This window comes from Meriones unguiculatus, chromosome 21 (genome assembly GCF_030254825.1).
Source record: "Meriones unguiculatus strain TT.TT164.6M chromosome 21, Bangor_MerUng_6.1, whole genome shotgun sequence".
Taxonomy (NCBI): domain Eukaryota; kingdom Metazoa; phylum Chordata; class Mammalia; order Rodentia; family Muridae; genus Meriones; species Meriones unguiculatus.
Genome location: NC_083368.1, coordinates 19,810,999 through 19,833,352, shown reverse-complemented (window position 1 = coordinate 19,833,352; position 22,354 = coordinate 19,810,999). Strand labels below are relative to the sequence as shown.

The 22,354-nt window shown below is 42.8% G+C and overlaps 1 protein-coding gene across 3 annotated transcripts in view; it reads right to left on the bottom strand.

The window, feature by feature from the left end:
* The window catches only part of Ptpn12 (protein tyrosine phosphatase non-receptor type 12), a 64,799-nt gene extending 43,327 nt beyond the window's left edge, over positions 1-21,472 (bottom strand). The window contains exons 1-2 of one of the 3 annotated variants that reach the window (XM_021650492.2): positions 21,277-21,393; positions 4,767-4,882 (exon numbers count right to left, since the gene is read on the bottom strand). In XM_021650492.2, coding sequence (XP_021506167.2) covers positions 4,767-4,793 — 27 coding nt within the window. In that variant the 5' untranslated portion in view covers positions 4,794-4,882; positions 21,277-21,393. Of the gene's footprint in view, positions 1-4,766; positions 4,883-21,276 lie in introns of all 3 variants that reach the window. The other 2 variants (XM_021650491.2, XM_060373955.1) reach the window with 2 other exon arrangements.
* Between the last annotated feature and the right edge of the window lie 882 nt (positions 21,473-22,354).

The following is a 22,354-nucleotide window of genomic DNA, read 5'->3' as shown; positions in this document are numbered from 1 at the left end:
AGCCAAAGAAGCACTGGCAGAAAACAAATGGACTTTACATCACTACTGCTGAAAAAAGAAGTAACTACAAGGAAAGGAACTGGCTGTGTGCTTCTAGAACACCACTGACTGCATCATATCAAGATCTTCATCTGTGTGACAACTACTGAGAAATATACTTCACAAAATTTTTATGTGAGAGCTGATAACTATCAGAGAATGTCTTTGTATCCTAAATAAATATTTAAGTTTGGATTTTTCCTGGATTTTACCCAATGTTCTTAAAGCCTGACATATCATGTAATGCCTTATTTATGCCACTTTAAAATGAAGAATGTTTTATGAAATTAAAACAAAAAAACTAATTTCCCTAAAGAGATTACTCAGCCTGACCTGGTCATTGTATACTTTCTGTGTGTATGGACATGGACACACACATACACACATACATACATACACACACACGTATGTGTTAAAATGTCACACTGTATCAGATGTATGTGCAATTATTACATGTAAATTAAGTCACATATAGAAGTTGAATATATTATTTTAAAAATCATTCACATTAAAGATCAACATTAAACAGAATAAAACTTTGCACTTTGAAAAAGGTCAACATCAAGAAAACTCTAGTGATTTGTATTAAAAAGACATTTAAGTAGAGACTTTATCAAAGAGTCAACCTTACAATTAGCTGCATTAATTAAGATATACTTTTTCTTTTGTTTTTTTTTAAGATGGGATTTGTCTGTGTAACAGCCCTGGGTGTCCTGGAACTCTCTCTGTAGTCCATGCAGGCTCCAAACTCAGAGATCCACCTGCCTCTGCCTCCTAAGTGCTGGGATTAAAGACGTCCAGCTGACCATCAACATGTTTAATCCAGTATTATAACCTTTATAAAACTGATAAGCCCTCCAGACTCAGCAGTTTGACACATAAAATGGCTCAATAATCATTATTTACTATTAGCCAGTTAAAAATTCTTTAAGTTACTTTAGATTTGTTTGCAATCTTTCCTAGACTGAATAGCAACAAGAACTACATTCTGGGCCAGTCTGTCTGCGTGGAACTGTTGTACACTGTAAAGCAGGGTGTTTATCAGGGAGGTCGGACTGCTGAGGTCCCCAGACTTTCAAAAGGTCTGGGGTAAATCAGCAGACCACTTTCGTTCTTAGTCAGTTCCCAGGTGCGGCTGCTGCCTGTCTGCCCAAGCCTTTGAAGGAGTACTAACAGCTTTGTAGAACAGAAGCTGATTTTTCAACTGTTAGCTTCCTTTGTATTTTACACACAGGTTTGCAGTATCAAATAATTCTAAGAAAGATGCTTAGAGACTTTTTATAGGAAACTGGGGAAGGATTTAGTAAGGAAGGAAAAAATGTAGTTAAAAAGTCTGGGGGTGGAAGAAAGAATAGCATAGCTGAGTAACACACCAAAGAAAAAGCACAGGCTACAACAAACAAGAGGGCATAAACAGAAGGATCAAAATGGTCTGCGAACGACAGGAAAACCACTTCTTAAAACTCTAGGATCATGTGACTGTGGTAAACGGGAAAAATCTAGTAGTACAGGGTTTCTGAAGGCACAACAACCAAAAATTATCCCAAAATCAAACACAGCCAATCTGAGGTCTGGCCGTGCTCCCCTGGGGTGCTGCATCAGGTGACTTTACGGCAGCTTCTTTCTTGACAATATGCACACTCCGTGCATGCCCTCGAGCTATGCAACACAACCACTGCCTGAAACACCTCAACTCAGATGTCAGACTACTGTATGGAATGAACCGTAGCTTTCATTCTTTTAGCTGTACATGCAAATGTTTAGCTCTTTTAAAAACCAAATGGTTTAATTACAGAGAACAGACTTTAACATCCCCAGAACCCATGTGAACAGAGCTGGGCTCAGCAGGCCATGTCTGTAATCCCAGCACTAAGGAACCGCAGCTGGACAGGACGATCCCCGGGGCTTTCAGGCTGGCGGTCTAGATGAATCAGGAGGCTCCATGTGCAAACCGCCTGTCTCAAAAGGCAAAGTGTGGAGTCGTAGAAGGAAGACAGCCGACATCCACTTCTGACCTAAACACACCTGTGCCTGCACATGTATATTCCCCCCACAACTGCTGTTTGAGTTTTGAGTTATCTTGAAACAGAAAAAAAAAAATCACTTAATAAATTTTGGCTTGGGATCAAGAGAGGATTTAGAACAATTTCTGAGATGGCCCCAAGTATTATACTGCTATCATTTGTACTAATTATATACGTGAGATATTTTCAGCATAAACAATTATAAAATCAAATTTGATCAACCCTGAAAAATAACCGAGGTGCTCTAAGACTACACTAGCAAACATTTCAGCCAGGATTTCTTTATATATAAAAAGATGTAAGCATAGGCAGATGAGACAGCTCAGAAGCTAAGGGTTTTTGCTACCACACGTGATGAAGACCAGTTTGATCTCCAGACCCTACATGGTAGAGAACCAACTCCCACACAAATAATCCTATCTTCATAGGCATGCTATAAACCAGCACACACACACACACACACACACACACACACACACACTTGTTGCCATGATAAACAACCACAACCAAAAGCAACTCAGAGAAGAACGGCTTATTTCATTGTACAGGTACAACCTATATCCGGGAAAGCCAGAGAAGGAGCGCAAACAAAAACTGAAGCAGAAACACAGAGATTTCTGACTTGTGCTCAGCTAGCATTCTTACAGAGCCTAGACCCAAATGCCTAGGGATGGCATCATCCAGTGAGCTGGGCCCTCTCACATCAATTTCATAAACATGGTCACAGACAGGCCAATCTGGGCAATTTATCAATTGAGGTTTCCTCTTCTCAGGCTATGTCAAGAAGACAATAAAAAACTAATCAGCCCACACACACTGCAAACTTTTAAAAAAATATACACTGTACATTTTTTTTTTAAAGTGTACCTACCTTGTTAGCATACACATCTCCCTAATCTTAAACCCTCAGGTAATATGGATTTCAATACCAGGCATTCGACTTCTAATCTATATTCTTAGCCCTACTCTCATCTTTAATAAAAGAGTAAATTCATATGCATGCAAAATAAAAGTTACTAAGAATTATGACTTATTATCAGTAAAGGTTTGATCTGTACATCTAGTTCATGCCTTATATACCTGGGTTTCCAAGTGAAAACAGTTTAAGACTGTTATAAAATACCAACTTTATCCAATCCTGTATAAACATGGCAAAATTTTACATCAGCAGATGAAACTGGCACAAACCACCATGGTTTGTTTTTGTTTTTTCATTTAAAACTGTAAGTCAGGACTGATTAATAAAGGATGTAACTGAGATAAGTAGAGGAGAATCTTTGGGTATCTCAGGCAAAAAAACTGTTCTGTGCTTTACTCCAGCTGACTTCTCTGCTTCATTTATTCCATCTGTCTTTGCCTTTCAGTACACCAGAATAGAAATCACCTTGAAACATTTTCCTAAGACTGTAACACACTCCACCATCCACTTCCTCCCAAACTGCTTCCTCGTCTCTACCTCAGCTCTTTATATGCGCCTCTAATGGATGGTACACCATCCTGGGTAGAGCTACAACTCCCTGAACATGTAGGCCAGAGCTTCACATTTTATTAACAGCAGCTCTCCCACCAAAATCCACGACAGACATCCTTTGGCCTCCACTCTGAAGTGCTGGTGCCTGCTATGCATTACCAATCCTAGCTAGAAACACAAACTTGTTTAATTTTATTTTTGAATGCATTGGTCTGTATGAGAGTGTCAGATCCCCTGGAACTGAAGTTATAGACAGTTGTGAGCTGCCACATGGGTGCTGGGTTATTGAACCTGGGTCCTCTGGAAAAGCAGTCAGTGCTCTTAACCATTTCACCAGTCCCTAGAAATATAAACTTTTAATCTAAGTTTATCCTTTACTTACCATGGAGGTATTTTATGGAAGTAAAAGTAGAATATCACTTAAATCAGAAGGACAATAAAATAATAAATCCCACCAAGGTAAATACCACCAAGTCTGAGCTGAGGCTGACCCCAGGACCCACGTAGTGGAAAAAGTGACTCCTGAAAGTTGCCTGCTGAACATGTGAACAGTGTGGTGCACTCTCATGCACGCACGCACACACACGCACACACACGTATTAGTTTTATCAAACAGTTAGCTACAAAGGAAAAAAAATATTTTACAAAGTAAACTGGACAGGATTTTTGTCCAGTTTGTGTTTGTTCCAATTCACAGAGCAGGGTCACTTCTATTACCAGCACCTTCCTTTTGTCTGTCTGTTTTTTTTAATCTAATGCTTATCCATATATTAAGCTGATGTAACCAGTGTCTACTGATTCTCTTAAGTACATTCAAGCTCTAAGATTTTTTTTCTCCCTGTCCTCAGTGAATGTCTCAGAAATTCCAGACTTGAAGCAGTAAAACTCTGACTCCTAATCTGGTGTAGCGGTGCATAACTAGACTACCCCACTGCCCGGGAAACTGAGGATTAAACATTTAACGAAAGTTGTACCACGTGCTTTTAATCCCAGCACCTAGAGGATGCAGAAAAGGACAGATCTCTGTGAGTTCTGGGAAGGCCAGGACTACACAGTGAGACCCTGTCTCAAAATAACAACAACAATAACAGTAATAGTCAATAATAAAGAATTCAAGGCAAGCCTTGAATACACATGAGTCTGAGGTCACACTGGGGTACTGGTCTCCAACGACAACACAGAAAGGTGACTCCTTACAGTATCTTCCTTCAGATGATGATGAAGTAGCTTACCTTCAAGAAACAGCCACCAATTTTCATAGGGTACTAAAGCAATCCACCATTAATAAAATTAAGAACATCAAGACCCACTGTTAGCTGACAATAACGTCAATTTTCTTTACGTCCAACTAAAAAGACAAACCAAAGACAAGACCTAAATTAATAGAACAGACATTTCTCATTGCCAAAACAAACATAGCACAGGCCAATTATCATACCTGCGGTTTCAACAGTTCAATATATATTCACCACTATATGGAAATAGTTATTTTTGCAAGACCAGAGTACCACAAAACTGTGGTCAATAGACCAAAAGTTTTAAAGAGAACAACTACATTTCCTGGTAAACCATGAACCTGGAAAAAACAATTCTTTTTTTCCTGTTACAACTCTACTGAAATTACTTTCAGGAAGTTGTCAATGATCTCAAGGGTCATAAAAGTTCAATACTAAGCTAAAAAAATGTATAATAAAAGATTAGGATTCAGGTGCAATCATCACCTTCACAATGACTGATTTTCAGGTCATTTTTTTCCTGTTTTAGGACTATTTACCATCCTGGCTTTTAATCCTGTCACTGATGCCAATGATTATAATTTGGTGTCTGACAGATACTTTTTCCTTATTTATATCGTATTATATAATATTTATATTATCTTTTAATCCCCACAATGCCATAGTGTCTTCCATACATTCAGCAAAGCAGTGTCATCTTTCAGACATCATGGGTGTTGATAATCACATTCAGAACACCACAGCTAATGAACTGGCACCCTTCTAATCATATCTGTAACACACTCGGATGAGATTACATAGCCTATACAACTGTAGAAAATAAAATGCTATTCAAAATTTGATCTTTGTTGTTTAAGGATACTGCTTCAAAACCACTTTAAAAAAAAAAAAAGGCAGAGTAGTTACCGTAAGTAATGATCAACTTGTCCTTCTATCCAAGTACTAACCTGACCTGAGCCTTCTCAACTTCTAAGGCCTAATTCGATAAAGTGCATTCAAGGTGGTATGGCCACAGTCATCTTGTCTTAAATAAGGCAAAGTTGTCTCACCAGGCAAAGTTCCCATGTTAAGTTCAGCTTCTTACAAAACGCTGTTGTTGTTGCCTGAGAGCAAGGTGGGGAGTGGGCCGACACACACCTCCACACCAGCATCAACGCCTACCTTCTAGCTGGGGATGCAGATCAGTGGCAGAGCACTTGTCAGGAGGCCCAAGGCTCAATTCCCAGAGCGTGCAAATAAAAACTTATCCTGTTTCCTCGGGTTTGCTAAGGAGCCTCATTCCTCTCCTAACCTTTCCACCTGGTGCGCCAGCCCTACTAGTCTTGTTTCTCAAATACGCTCATCTGTTCTCTTTTGAAGAATAGTTCTTCCCCACTTTGTCAAGGCCTAGCTGTCCATCAAACTCTGCTCTTTTCAAGATGGTTGCACTACAGTCGTGTGCCAAAGGGGGTCAGAGAGTACAGTACCTACAGATAAAAAAACGTGCCAAAGACCTCAGGGTGATCCAAAATATAATCACACAAAGAGCCATGGCTAAAGGATAAAAGCAGCAAAAAGAAACGGTGTGTGAAGTAAAGCCCGGAAGCACAAGTTCCCACAGCTCTCTTCCAATGAAGTCAAAGGACCCACAAACTCCTGAAGCAATTAGTTAGGACAGCCCGTGTAAAGCTGGCTACCAAAGAAACTAAGAGATCACCACCCACTTTATAACAGTAATCTTTCTCCTGTTAGAAATCATAATAGAAATATCTGATATGTAGGATATTGGATATGTGACCCCTATGAAAAGGTCATTTGACACCCCCCCCAAAGGAATTGTGACCCACAGGTTGAGAACCACTGTACTAGTGTTTTGGTTTTGGGGGTGGTCAGACATCTAACCACTGGAACCAGAGTTCAACAAAGCAAGTTTTTCCTTAAATCATTCTTGCTCATGGTATTTTATCATGGCATGGGGGGCTGAGGGGGTTGGAAGTTGGTCACAAAACAACAAAAACCAAACAAACTAATACAAGTATTAACCTACCTAAAAAAAAAAAAATTGTTAAATTTGAGTTGTATTAGCTGAAAATGTACATTACAACTTCCAGAGCAATCACATTAAAAGGTTAAAAAATAAGTACAAAAAAGATAAAAAAGAGAAAATATTATTAATGTAACAGGCTCAGTGAGAAGCTGCAAGGCAGAAAAAGCAAGCAATAAAGAGAATAACAAAAATAAAAAAGATAACAAATGTAGCAGATACTGAATGTCAATAGCATAAATGTATCAGTTAAAAGACAGATTATGAGAGTAGATAAGAAACAAGACTATATATTGACTACAGAAATTAATTAGAAGGCATACGTAGATTAAAAGCAAATGGATGTTGGGACTATGTATGTCCATAATGTCAGCACTCAGGAGACTGGGGCACAAGTAAGAATTCCAGACTAGTCTGGGCTGTATAGAGACCCTAAATCCAAAACAAAACAAAACAAAAAACCTGCATTCTAAGATGAGTCAAGAATTGGCTGTACTAATTTTAGAATGGACTGCATAGCAAGTTAAATGATAGAGACTAAAGGGATTATCACAAAAACTAACGGAGTCAATTCCCCAAGAAGACATAACATACTATGTATATATTTAACATTGATTCATCACAACACATAAGGCAAAATTGACAGAAATGGAAGGATTCAGACTCTATCTCCCTCCGTCTCTTGAATTCACCACCACAAGGTTAACAGCTTTCAATGGTAAAGCACTTTCCACTGAGGTAGTTACTACACGTGAAGGGAATGATTTTATCAGCTTATAAAGTTGCAATCATATGCAATATTACAGAATATTTCTATGAGTTGGTAGATGATTCTCAAGATTCCATTTAGTCAGAATATAAAAGTTTGGTAGTAACTACTAGTGTACAATTAGAGATCAATGGGGGAAAAGGTTTGGAGAAAATAAACTAACAATAAAGGCAAGTTGTTGCTATGTAATAGGCAGCAGATAAAAGTCATAGATTGGAATGAACACACTGTTACTTTAAATAGAATGGCATCTGCTTTTTCTGTTCTTTCTGAGACAGGGTCCCATCATGTAGCCTTATCTGGCCTACTTGCTATGTAGACCAGGTTAGCCTCAAATTCATAGCGATCTGCCAAGTCCTGGGATCAAAGGCATGCGCCACCACACTCAACTCTCTTTAACACAATATGAAGAATACATACTGCACACTACATTGAACTCCTGGGAAATGCTGGGAATTTTAAGAGGTGGAGATTTGTAGGTGGTCATTGAGTTACTGGGGAAATGCAATCAAGTGGGACTGTGGGATAACACCATTTCTCCCATGTCCTGGCCATGAAGACTACAGTCTGTTCTCAAACAGTTTCTGCCATGATGTACTGCTTTGTTATATACCCAAAAGCAATGTGACCAACCATAATGAACTGGGGCCTCTGAAAGTGTACGCCAAACACGACTTTTTGCCAAGCCTGACAGTACAGGCCTTTAATCCAAGATCATATTCAAGTTGAAGTGCAGCAGAGGCAGTTTAGCAGGACTGTATAAAAAAACCAAAAGTATGCCGGAGAGAAGGCTCAGCAGTCAGAACCTGCCGCTCTGGCAGAGGATATAGGTTCGTTTCCCAGCACCCACATGGCAGGTCACAATCTGAGGGCTCTCTAGGCATACACATGGTACACATACATAAATGTAAGCAAACACTCATATACATAGAATGAAAAGTTTTAAAGGGCTGGGAAAATAGTAACAGCTCAGAAACAGAGCAGCAACTTAACATGTACTGCAAACACAGCAATACAAAAACAAAATATCACTTTTCTCTTTTAAGAGGTGGCTATCTGAAGTATTTGTTCCAGTAACAGAAAGCTGACTAAAGAGGGATGGAGCCTTCATCCATTCTCGAGATACACTTCTTTGGAAAACATGCCTCCCTCTCTCTTCAGAAGTTTCTCTCACACACACATGAATAAGTTCTCATGTTGGACAACTTCACACACTTTCTACAGTAGAAATCTCACCTCAATGTCAAGTTTATTCTCAGTAACTTGAATGTGAGATATAATGAATCTAGTCATTCTGAGCTCTTCCCTTAAGCTCCAACCAGATTAGTTACTGTCTTTACTCAGCAGAAATGGGCAAAACAGAAGAGTCTGAGACAAGCAAAGCCAAGTAAAAAGCAGCCTGGATATGTCAGATAGACACAGGATAAAGACAGAAGGACCAAAATGCAAAGAGTCATCTAGGTAATATTTTCCCCCTTATAATCTTAACCTAGTTTGGACACGGGCTATTGACATCAAATAAAGGTTCTGGAAAATTTTCAAGACATTTATGCTCCACTTAGGAAGGCTTTATGAATGTTTTGTAACTAATAAGAGCGAATGTTAGCCTATGCAGCACAATGTCAGAGGAAAGCATCTGTTTTCAGTTCATATCTCTGGTTAAACCAGTCTGTCACCTTTCAAGATCCATTAACAAGTATCTTAATTTCTAGTTTCAGCACACCATTAACATGAGCGTCTATGACTCCAGAAGCAAAACCATCCTATATAAAGGTAGGGGAGAAAAGATCTAGAAAAGCTCTTCACATTTTTGTAGCACAGGATCTGTAACTCTTTTCCTGTCTCACTTTATCAGTACAAATGCAATCTTAAAACCTAACAACATTTTTAAATGTATTTTTTTCTTTTTTTTGCATGTGAGTATGCCTGTGGATGCCCCAGTTCAATATTCAGTATATTCCTCAGTCGTTTTCTACTTATGTTTTGACAGAGGGGGCCTCTCACGGAATCTGAAGCTCACAGATTGGCTAGAATGGCTGGTGTTAAGCTCCTGGGATCTTTTTGCCTCCACCTCTGCACCACTAGGAATACAGGGTTAGATAGATCACTGTATGTCTGGATTTTTCGTAGGTGCCAGAGACCTAAACTTGGGTCTTTCTACTTAGGTGCCAGGCACTTTATTGACTGTGTCATCTTCCCAGCCTTTCTCTGTGTAGCCCTGGCTGTCCTAGAACTCACTCTGTAGACCAGGCTGGCCTTGAACTCAGAGATCGACTGGCCTTTGCCTCCCAAGCGATGGGATTAAAGGCGTGCACTACCACGGGCAAGTTCCATGCATTTTTAAACAGATACTTGTTTTTAGTAGTGTGTACGGGTGTGCCTGTGTGGATGCCTACAGAGGGCAGAAGAAAACGCTGAATCTCTGGGAACCGGGATCACAGCAACTGTGAGCCACCCGATGAGGGCGCCAGGAACTGAACTCAGACCCTCTGCAAATAGTGTTTTTAACCACTGAGCTATCTCTCTGGTCCCTCAAATGTAATTTTATGATGGGCTATTTTTAACAGATCTGACAGAACCAATGAAAAAATACTAAGCTGGTAGTATGGTTAGTTCTTATGTTAACTTGACACAGACTAGAATCATTTTGGAAGAGTTAACCTAAATTTTAAAAATGCCCCAACCAGACTGGCCTGTGTTTGTAATGCATTTTCTTAATTAGTGATTGATGTGGGAGGTCTCAGCCCATTAGGGGTAGAGCTGTCCCTGGCCTGGTGGTCCTGGGTGCTATTATAAACAAACAAACAACCAAACAAACAACAAACAAACAAAAATACTTAGCAAGCCACAGGACTAAGCCAATAAGCAGCACTCCTCTTTGACTTCTGCATCATTTCCTGCCTTCAGGCTCCTGCCCTGCCTGAGTTCCGGACCTGACTTCCTTGGATGACAGACAAGGTGTAAAATGAAATGAATCCTTTCCTCCTCAAGTTCTTTTGTTTGTCATGGTGCTTCATCACAGCACCAGAAACTCTAACTAAAATAGGTGTATAACTTAACAGTAGATCACAGATTTATCTTGCAAGGTCCTGGGATGAATCCCTACTACCAAAAAGAAAAAAAACAAAACAAGAAGCAAAGCAAAAAACATGTGTTTTGTTTTCTTAATAGTGCTGGGAGGGATCCAACCTAGGGCCTTACATATGCTACCAAAGTACTCTACTATTCAGCTAATTTACCAACCCTGCAAATAATAAAACATTAGTCTAACTAAAAACTGGGCAAAGAAAGAAGATGAACCATATATCAGAAATAATGTAAAATTATCAGCTTCAAGAACACTATCAAACTGAAGTAATAATACATGTCTGTAATCCCAGTACTCACAATGCCAAGGCAAGATAAAGCAAGTTCCAGGCCAGCCTGTGCTACATAGTGAGACCCTGTCTCAAAAAATATTAAAAGCAACACTGACCATATGGCCAGAACTCAATTTTAAAAGGTCCCATTATAAGATTACACAACCTTGTCATAATAATGGGATATAAAAAAAACATTCCTTCCCAAAACATTAAAAAAGAGATTAAATTTCAACTAAAGTTGTCTCTCTTTGGAAATACCATCTATTACTTAGATATCTGTTTATAATATATACACTATAACCTTGTTCCTCCACATCTTTGAGGGGTTGTTAGTTGACTGAGAAGCTCTTTCTTCCAGAGTCAGCTTAGAGTTGGCAAAATGGCTCAGTGGGTAAAGGAGTTTACTGCTAAACCTGAGTTCAATCCTTGGGACACACAAGACAGAAGGGAACAAACTCTGATAGCCTGTCCCCTGACCAACACAGGCGTGCCCTCCCCCTAATAAAAGAAGAGTCAGATTGACTATGGCATCTTTACTGAATGTGCTGGTACATTTATGCTTTTTCTACTTCTCTTATTTAAATTTAAATACACTTTTATTGGCACAACACAGTATCTTCAATCACCACTGACAACATTCTAAGGGCTATTTAGATACTCTGCATACATAAACGTCTGTCCTCCCAGTCAGGTCTCACAGTCTTAGCTTCTTAGGATAACTTGCTCAAAATGACTGCTGAGTGGAGAGAAATTAATGCCTGCAGTGTTTATCTTTTTATGAGTCTAGATGTTCTAAGATCGTGGAGAACCAAATCCTTGAGTATCTAAGGTCTGTAATACTTCTTTCTCCTAAAAGAGGCTTAGGCAAAATCGTTACTATAAATCAAGAGTTCAGAGTTCTCTGAAGAACAGTACTGCTCCTAGGAAAACACACGACCGCTTCTGAGTCTTCTCAGAACTTCCTAGCTGCCAGACCTTCAGCTGCCAATTCTAAGCACAGTGCCTGTAACACGGGAGGCACACAGAAACCTTCATAAGCGTTTTTCTTGTCTAAGTGGATGCTAGAGACCATAGTGAAAAGGACAAATCTTTGACTATAGTCACAGGCAAAAAAATTTTTTAAATGTGTCTGAAAAGAAGTTGTTACAGGAAATGTAGAGTAACATACAGCTCCAAAGCCCAAGGTAACAGGATCTCCACCTCACATTTCCCAGAAAAAAACTTCTGAAAGCCACTACTGCTTGTTTCTTGTATCTATGACAAGCCAGCAACATACACTGTACTATTAAACACATGGAAACGAGATTTTTGTGTGATTTCAGAAGAGATAACTGTGAGTAATTATATAAATTGAAAAAAAAATATTAACCAGTTTATAGTGGTTAACTACTTTATATGAAAAATGTTGAAGGAGTTCAGTTTTGTGGAAGAATGGTGGTTCAAACAATTGTGTATCACTTTGATCACCTTAGCATGTCTTCAATTCAAATCTAATCGAAGGCCCCTTTTCGATATAGTATCACAAATCCAATTTTACAGAGAACAAGCACCACTAGATCAACTACGTGAATACACGTATTCCAGAAAGTGGGGATCAAGTACATGTTCACCTCCACACAGCAGGCAAACACTAAAATCATTCTGAATTTTTAATTGTCCGGACGTGGTGGTGAAAGTTTGTAATTCCAGCACTGACAAGGCTGGAAGACTTGTAACAGGACTATTACAAGTCTGAGGCCAGTTTAGGCTACAAGCAAAGGAAAGTTTTTGTTTGTTTGTTTAATTTTGAGACATGGTCTCTTTATGTAACACTGGCTGTCTGAAGCATCTGTTTAGACTAGGGTGGCCTCAGACCCACAAGATCTTCAGACTTCCGCCTCCCAAGTGCTGGGATTTAAGGCATGTGTCACCACATCCAGCCTCAACATTTTTAAGTTTTTGATCTTTAGAGTTTCAGCCTATAAAAGGCAAAGCTATGATCTCTAGGAAAATAAAAAGTACACTCAACAGTACACCACAGATATACACAATTTCATTTATTTGATAAATTCACTCAAAGATGAGAAAGAATTTATTTTAGAAGAATGAAAAAAAAAAGCACATACCACCAAGAATATGAGTTTTACACTGCAAAGGCAATATGAGACTGAGGAAGGCTTTGGAATGTCAAGTAATACAGGCTTCTTTATATAGGCCTTTAAACTGAGATAAAGCTCAGTAGTATAGTAAGATTATTTAACTTGAAAAGGCCTTGCTTCAATTCCATGAGGGAGGAGAAAGAGAGGACAGCAGAGAGAGGAGAGGAAGAGAAGAAAGGAAAGGAGGAGAGGGGAAGGAATGAAAAGGTAAGGGTGGAGAGAGATAATAAAAAACTGGGTGGTGGTGGTACACACCTCTGAGCCCAGCACGAGAGGAAGTAGGAGCAGGTAGATCTCTGTGAGTTCAAGGCCAGCCTAGTCTGCAGAGTGAGGTCCAGGGCAATTAGAGCTACAAAGAGAAACTGTCTTGAAAAACAAAAAAAGCAAGCATGTTTCCAATGTGTTTTATATAAATGTATTAAAAGAAACCATAAACTAAGGAGAAAGAGATTAAATGCATGTCTCCGTATTTTACTAGTACGGTTCCCTTTAGCCTAAAGATACCAACACTTCCAAGTATTTTAGGAAAGTGAGTTTGATATGTGTAATGGACTGAATGAGACACCAGGAGACAGCAAGTGTTGCTTTGTAATTACTTGCCAGACATCCACCAGTTCACACGAAACCACAGTTGCGTACTTTTCTAGATTTTATTTATTAAATAAAAAATCAGAAGCTTAAACTGGGTATTTTATTAACATTAACTATTCTTACAACACCCTTAAAAGCACATGGTATTTACGGCATTCCCCACCTAGAGGAACCCTCAAGTTCACCGCATAGTAAGCAGCACTCACAGAAATCACATTTATGCAGAAGAAACTGTAAAAAACAAAATCATATTTCAGAGGCGTTACTTCCGTTTTGTTGTTGTTGTTGTTATTTTTTGAGACAGGGTTTCTCTGTGTAGCCCTGATTGTCCTGGACTCAATCCACCTGCCTCTACCTCCCAGAGTGCTAGGATTACAGCTGTGCATCCCCGCATCTGGCTTTTAGCTTTCTTTAAACTAAAAAATGTTTTACTTATCTATTTATATGTATGTCAAGCGGTGGGTACACGTGGGAATACGTGCCCATGGAGTCCAGAGGAGGACCTGGAGTCCCTTTGGAAGTGGAGTTATTATAGGCAGATGTGAGCCATCAGATGTGGGTGCTGGGAACTGAACTTGGGTCATCGGCAAGCGCAGCATGAACTACCTCTCCACAAACGTACATGTGTATGTGCATGCCACAGGGCTCAAGCAGAGATCAGAGGATAGTTTGGGGGGGGGGGGTCAGTTCTCTCCTTTCCTTGTGTGGAAGGGTTTGAACTCAGGTCCTGAGGCTAGCAGCAAAGTGCCTTAACTTATGAAGCCATCTCACTGACCGTTCTAATTAATTATCGTTTATTTTCTTTTCCAGTAATTACATTTGTGTAACACACATGTATATAGGAAAAGGGAAAAACAGTTCTCATAGTAGTTTAAGACTACTATGGACTTTGGGGACCTTTTGAAGAATTCACCTGATGAATATATATCTCTGTCTTAATAGCAGTAAACCTGCCTACAATTCCTACTCATGAGATGGACAACAGCACTTTCCTATATTCAAGGTGTAGAAACAGACCAAGAATTAAGTGCCTGCCTGGAGTCTTAAGATATTTTCAGATAAGGAAAGCTAGAAATGTAAATGCTTATGAGATTAATGAAATGACTGATACAGAAACATGAACATGTTTAGTGTAGAGAAAATTAAATTAAATTCATCATAACATTAATGTCTTTCTGTTTCATCCTTTCAAAACTTTTTTTTTTTAACAGGGTTTCTCTGTATAGCCCAGCTGACCTGGAACTCACAGAGATCCACTTGTCTCTGCCTCCCAAGTGCTGGGATTAAAAGGTGTGATCCATTGCCACCTGGCCCTCAAAACTTTTTCTAATTAAATGTCAAATACTGAAAAAACAAAACAAGATCCAACAAGATTCTAAAAAGAAAAAATGGAGTAAATTACTCTAGGAAATCAACACATTTAGCAAATTGCTAGTGCACTGTCTCAAAGATCTATTTGGAAAATTAAATGGTTCTCTGCTACTTGTAAAATTTAAAATTTAAGTATGTCTGTCTGAAAACAGAAGATAGGCAAGAAAGCAATAACTAAATTAGTGACTTTATGCATGAAGATCAGATAAACTTTAAGGACTGAAAAATATTTTCTATAATGGCTTTCAAAAAGTGGTTATATATACACAATCCTGCAAGCTAATCCAAGCAATTATTTCACACCTGCAAGAATAACAATAATAATAACTGTTAAGTGTACAGTTTTGGAAGAAACTCAAACCAGCTAAACAATTCCAGTAATTCTGTTTTCAGTCTAAAGAACTGAAACCACAGATCCCCACACAAAGTCCCCGTAACATTACTATTCATAGTGGCCAAAGGAGGGAAACAAGTCAAATCCCCCCAACAGACTACTGAGTGAATAAAAATGTACTCTCCACATAATAACATATATTTCAGCCATAAAAAGAATAAAGTACTACTGAACCACACTGCAACAAGAAGGAATCTTCAAAACATGTCAGCGGAGACAGTGGCACTGGCCTGCAAACCCAGCACTGGGAAGACTGAAGCAAGAGGACTGCCATGCGCCTGAACAGCAAGGACTACACAACAATATCCTAACTCAAAGAAACCAAAGCAAACAAAAATGGGGCTGGGGAAAGAGAACAAATGAAATAAAACATTACGAAAAGACATTCACAAAAACAATATTTCAATTCCATTCACACAGACTGTCCAGCAGAACAGGCAAATCTCCAAAGGCAAAGGTGGATTACTGATGGCTGCAGAAGGGGAGTGACCACAGACATGCATGGGGTTTCTTTTGGGGTGCTAAAAATGTTCTGCAATTGATTGCGGTGGGGTGGTGACTGTACAACTCTGGCTATACTAAAACCTAGTAGACTGTACGTTTTGAATGAATTTAATGGTAGGCAATTATATCTCTATAAAGCTATTACTAACTTTAAAAAACCCTATAGGCCACAGTATTGTATAAACAAACATCTTATACTTATCCAGTCTCTGAAGCATAAGATCTTTGTAGACTTTAGTCATCCTTTTTGTTTTCTAAAATCTCCAATACAAGCACCAAATCTGAAGATTTCAGGGTTTTACTTAGTTGTACTTAAAAGAAAAAAAAAAAACCACATTGATAATAAATAGAAAAAAACACTTTCAAAACTTGGGTCTTCAGGGTAAGATGATCAATCCTCACTTAGAAAGACAAATGGGATGGACATTGGAAGGAGAAAACAAGAACCAGGACAGGAGCCTACGGCAAAGGGCCCCTGAAAGACTCTACCTAGCAGTGTTATCAAAGCAGATGCTGAGACTCATAACCAAACCTTCGACAGAGTGCAGGGAATCATGAAAGAAGGGGGAGTTAGAAAGAGCTGGAGAAGACAGGAGCTCCACAAGGACCAAATATATCTGGGCACAGGGGTCTTTTCTGAGACTGATTCTCTAACCAAGGACCATGATTGATATAACCTAGAACCCCTGCTGGGATGCAGCCCATGGTAGCTCAGTATCCAAGTGGGTCCCTAATAAGGGGAACAGGGACTGTCTCTGACATGAACTCAGTGGCTGGCTCTTTGACACACACCCCACCCCTCCCCCACGCAGGGAGGAGCAGCCTTGCCAGGCCACAGAGGAGGACATTGCAGCCAGTCCTGATGAGACCTGATAAGTTAAGGTCAGATGGAAGGGGAAGAGGCCCTCCCCTATCAGTGGACTTAGAGAGGGGCAGGAGGAGATGAAGGAGGGAGGGTGAGATTGGGAGGGAATGAGGGAGGGGTGTAGAGCTGGGATACAGAGTTAATAAACTGTAATTAATATAAAAAAATAAAAATGTAATTAAAAAAACCTAGGTCATTGTTCAGATTCTAGCATCTAGTTTCAAAATGTTAAGTGGAAGAGAACTCTATCTATACTGCATCTATTTTTTTCTTCAAACGATCGTAATCTGGCTTTTCTCCATACTCTAACCCCAATCTGCTTTTTCTAGATATCAAACTCCCATCTGGGTGCACTCTCAGTCTCACCCACCAGTCCTTCTAGCACTACTATTTAACTCTAGTAACAATTCCTTCCTCAAATCCTTCCCAGGTTTTTTCTGCCATCTCTGGTTCCTGCCCCTCCACTCTAATCACACCATCCTGCGAGCACCACACCTTTTCCCTCTCAGCTGCTTCTCAAGATCTATCCTATTCAAGCTAAAGCTGCTCATTCTACATGCTTGTCTGAATCAGCTTTTCACTCGAGATGCTCAACTACCTCCTACAACTACCCAGCACCTACATCAGCTCCATATTTGTACTGGACACTTCACAGGCCTTTAACATGTCCCCTCTCCATCTACATTTAACATCTGCCCCTCTACAATCTGGTCTGATCAGCCCTACTTGTTTCTTTTCTTACTCCTTTATCCCCTGTCCTAAAGGGTACCTACTAGCTTGAGTGATAGATGTCTCTCTTTTTCTTTCCTCCCCCAATTCTAGTTATTTAGCCACAGCCTAGCTTCGAACTCGGGATCCTCAGCCTTCTGAGTGCTGGGACCACAAGTGAGCACCACCACACTGGACTTGAGGTTTGTTAATCCTCATCATACCTGTTATTTTCCGTGACTTAATTCAGATAAAGCCCTTTCTGCCAAACAATCAGCTTTCGTAAGGCATTCCACGGCCCTCCAGAGACCCAAGAGAGTATCTTTCAGCTTCTCTACCTGAACATATCCAGGTAAGATGGGGCTTAAAGTAATCTTAAAAAGCAGGCTGGGAAGGTGAGGTATGGGGAAAGAGAGGGGAAGGGAAGACCACAGGAATGTTAAACTAGCAACATTTGTTGCTCTCAATAACCTCACTTTCCCCTATGACCCTAAAAGGTATTTCCAACCTGCAGCCTTCCACACACACCCCAGGGTAGGGTAAAACGTGTCCCAACACCAAACTGTAAACTCATTTAAAACATAGTGAGACTTTTTTTTCCTAGAGCTTTGTTCTGTTTTGTTAACTCAACTGCATGGTTTCCAATGTGAATTTATAAAGGACAAATTGCTGTTGCAATGTCAAAAGGTTGGACACGCCTGCTAGAGATGCAGGGGGGATCAGTATACAGTTACTGTGATGGCCCTACAGAAAATTTTAATATTAAATATATTAAGATCCTTCATGAAGTAGAGAAGGAAAATAAGGAGAACCCACCATGACCTCCTTCTCACAGTTCAAACCCTACCTGTTTAGGCATCACCTTTTGTCGGCATTATATATTGGTCCTATGGTCCTCAATACGGCTTAAGGATGCCTCTCTGCCAGTCAACTTCAGAGAACCATGTATGGAGTAAAACCTGCCCTCAGCTGTAGAGCTGTCTCCAACTCCATTACGGGCACTGGCTATTTTAGAGGACCCGGGGTTCCATCCCCAGTGCCCATACAAAAACTCACAATTGTCTGTAACTCCAGACCCAGAGTAACACCTGCTCCTGGACATCAGGCATGCATATGGTACACTGACATACATATAGGCAAAATATCCATGCACATAAAGAAAAAACAAAAAAACCAAACCCCAATTCTGTCAAATACCAATGAATACCATCATTTAAGTCTAAAAGTTGAGAGCAAAAATCACGGTGCAGACCTGTCACAAATTAGTTATTTGTTTTATTAGCAAAGTTAGCATGTTAAGAATAATGTCCCTCGCCAGGTTTGGTGGTGCACACCTTTGATCCCAGCACTCAGGGAGGCAGGGGCAGGCAGATCTTTCTTTGTTCGTCTGAGGCCAGCCTGGTCTACAAAGTGAGTTAAGAATAGCCAGGGCTACATAGAAATCCTGTCTCAAAAAACAAACCAAAATAAACAAATAAATAAAATGAATTTTTAATCCACTTCAGAATTTAAAAATTTATCGGCTCATCTTTGATTCTCTTTCCATGACAGAGGGCAGTTCCTTTCTAGCCTTCTAGTCAAGGGGAAAAAAGCAGAGCCACTGCCAACAGTCTTAATTATAACTATTGCTTATCAAGTCAGGAAATTAAAAAAAGCAAGCACTATAGAAGAATAGCTTTAGTCATCAAATCTCTAATGTAAAACTACCTAGCTATAGGTATCACGGAAGAATGGGAACAGATTTGGTCCTTGTGAAATGACATCTCCAACAGGAATCCCTGACTCATCTCCAAAGCATGAACCCCAAGGCTACATCCCCTGTCCAAAAGTTCAGGGACTGGGCACCTGTCTGGATGGCCTGCATTACCAAACAACGCTGCCTGCAGACTGTGTCCAGGAACAGCAAGATGACCGGCATAGAAACAACAAACAGCCAGGGACCACACAGCCCCTTCCATAACCAAGAAAGACCGAAAGCCATCAGTTTGAAACATCCTAAATAAACAATTTTCTTCGGCTCTCACTACGGAGTAGTAAAAAGAAGACTATCCAAATTTGCAAATGATATCATTCAAAAGCTACTAAAATAAAAATTCTCGATGAGAAGGAGAAAATGTACTTTACCCTTTATAGATTAAAAAGCACCTTTTCCAAAACATCTAAATAACAGGAAATGTTTAAAATAACGGATAATTATTTGATCTACATTTTTCAGTCTTCACCATATATTAAACAAAACCTCGCTCCTACTTCCTATTTTTATAAATGTGAGGTGGAAATCACAAAGCCACACAATACTATTAATACTGTGCAAGGCCAATGGTCTATTTTTCAAGCTATTAGCAATTTTAACACTCGAGTTTTACGAGACAGAAATCTCTTTAAACTGTGAAGGCCTACTTCATTGCTGAAAGTCACTTCGTCTGCACTTTCAAATAAAAACTGGCCAACATCTCGTGCGTAGCCACTCATTTTTTAAAGACCTCAACTGTGTATGGCTTTTCATAGCCAAATTTCAGATTTAACTGATAATTCTCAGAAGAGCACCTTGTCCGGAGCAAAATTTTCCCTAGCTCTTTCGCTAGTCCCAACCCCCGCTGAAGAGCAGCGAAGGACTTCCCAAAGTCCCATTTCCTTTTCCATTCCCCAGACCTCCAGGGTTTACAACGCCCCAGTCTTGCGCAACATCCGTAGGAGCAGCGGCCGCAACCACCACCTCCTAAGTCGGGAAACAACCCTGGAGGGAACATTGTCCAGCAGGAAAATAAAAGAAGCGGGGAGGGGGCTAACGTAGGAAGTCAGCTCCGGGCCCCACGCCCTCGGAATTGACACTCCCCCCCGCCCCCCATCACACACCTAGAGCAATTTCACGGACTAGACTTTTAACCCTCGTCTCCACTCAAGCCTGCCTACACAGGCAGAGGGCGGAAAGGGGGGGGGGTGGCGGAAAAGGGGGGACGGGAAGGTTATCTCCCAGTTCAGGGCTTCAGACCACACGGTCGCCTCCACCCCACCAGGACCATTGTTCCCAAGCTCCCACCCCCACCCCGGATAGGAAGTGATAGTCACATCCCCTCCGGCATCGGCAATCTCCCCGGAGAGTCCAGAGAGAGCTTCCTTCGGGATAACCCCATCCACCCTGAGCAAGCCCCCTCCATCCCCCACTAAAGTCACACCGGCCTCGAGACCACCCCAAACATGGGTCTCCGCAAGGGAAGGAACCGGGCTGGATAAATGGAGATCAGGTAAACCGTGAGATTCCTTGGGCACGACCCTTTGGGCAGGCGGTGAGCTAAGAACCGCGAACTCTGAGCCGGCGCGCTCCCAGCGCCCACTCCGACCCAGGGCGGCATCGGGAAAGGGGAGCCGGCGGGTGGACGCCGACACCACCCTCGCTCCCCAGCAGCCTCCAGCCGGACCGCTCGCCGTCGACCCTCCCCGGAGGGGCAGGCGGGGCAGGCGGGCGTGGGAAGGCGAGCCCGCACCCCGGCCGCCGCCGCCCGGCCGGCCCGGGAGACAATAGGGAGTCGCGGGCGGCGGGCGGCGGGCGGCGGGGCCGGAGCGGGCTGGGCCCGGCGGCCGCTCCCTGCGCTCCCGGGCCGCGCAGCCCCGCGGAAGAAAGGAGGCTGAGGGGCGGGGGGGACCTCGCCTCCCGCGGGCTCGCCGACGGCGCGCGCCCCGCACACAAAGCGCTGGCAGCCCCGGGCGGCCGGGGGAGGCGAGGGCAGCCGGCTCGGGGCGGGGGCCGGCGGCACGAGGCGGCGGCGAGGGCGGACACTCACCATGAAGTCCCGGGCGAAGTTGTCTTCCCCATTGTGGTCCGGACTCTTCATGGCCTGGACCCTCTGGATGAACCTCCGCAGGATCTCCACTTGCTCCATCCTCCCGCGTCCCCCCCGCCGCCCGCCCGCGCGCCGCAGCGCCCGCTCCGTCTTCCCCAGCTCGCTCCGGCCCGCCCTCCCTCTCTCTCGCGCCCTCCCTCCCTCCCTCCCCGCCGCGCGAGGCGGCTGCGGCTGCGGCTGCGGCGGCACCGGCCCGGCTCCCCCGTGCAACTTGCAGAGCAGCTCCGCTTCCCTCCCTCCGAGGCGAGCCGCGGGCTAACGCCGGGCCCTGCCCCCAGCTTGCCCCATCCTCCTTCCCCGCCCTCCTCTGTCCCAGACGCCGCCGCCGCCGCCGCCGCCTCAGGAACACCGCTCTCCGTCCGCCCTGCCCCCTTCCCGGTTCTTCCTCCCCCCCACCCCCCTCCAGCAGCCGCAGCCGCCTCTCCCCACGGGCGCGCCCCCGCCGCCACCCAGACGCGCGGGCCCGAGCGGCGGCCCCGCCCCGAGGACGCGCCGCCCCCGCCTGCCGGCCCGGGCCCGCCCCCGCCCGCTGAGTGGCTGGAGGCCGCTTCCGGGGCGGGGCCCTCCCGGGGCGGGGCGGGGCCTCCCTGGGCGCTTGCCCCTCTCTGCGGGAAGGTCGGGCTCCGGTGGCGGTGTGCATCGGGCAGCGGGGCCGAGCCTCGTGGGGCAGAGCGTAAGCTTGAGATGCGCCCCGCGGCCTCCCAGTCTGGCGGGGAGGAAAAGCGGATGGCCGCGGGCTGGGGCTACGAGACCCCGCCCGGAGGAGCGCCCGGAGCGGGGTGGGACCGAGGTATGCTGGGAACTGTAGTAGAGTCACCGCCGCCTTCGCTGCCCGGAGGCGCTCTCCTTGACTAATGGCTCGGCGAAGGGCACCTCTGGCTTCGGCGCTTTGGCTAGGAGAAGCCAGTGGTTCCTTGCAAGTCCGTTTTAGCCCCGGTAAGAAGGTTGTCGTTCAGAGCGCGTCCTTCACTGCACACGCACGGTAGGAACCGTTTGCAAGTGGAGGACAGTATAGCTT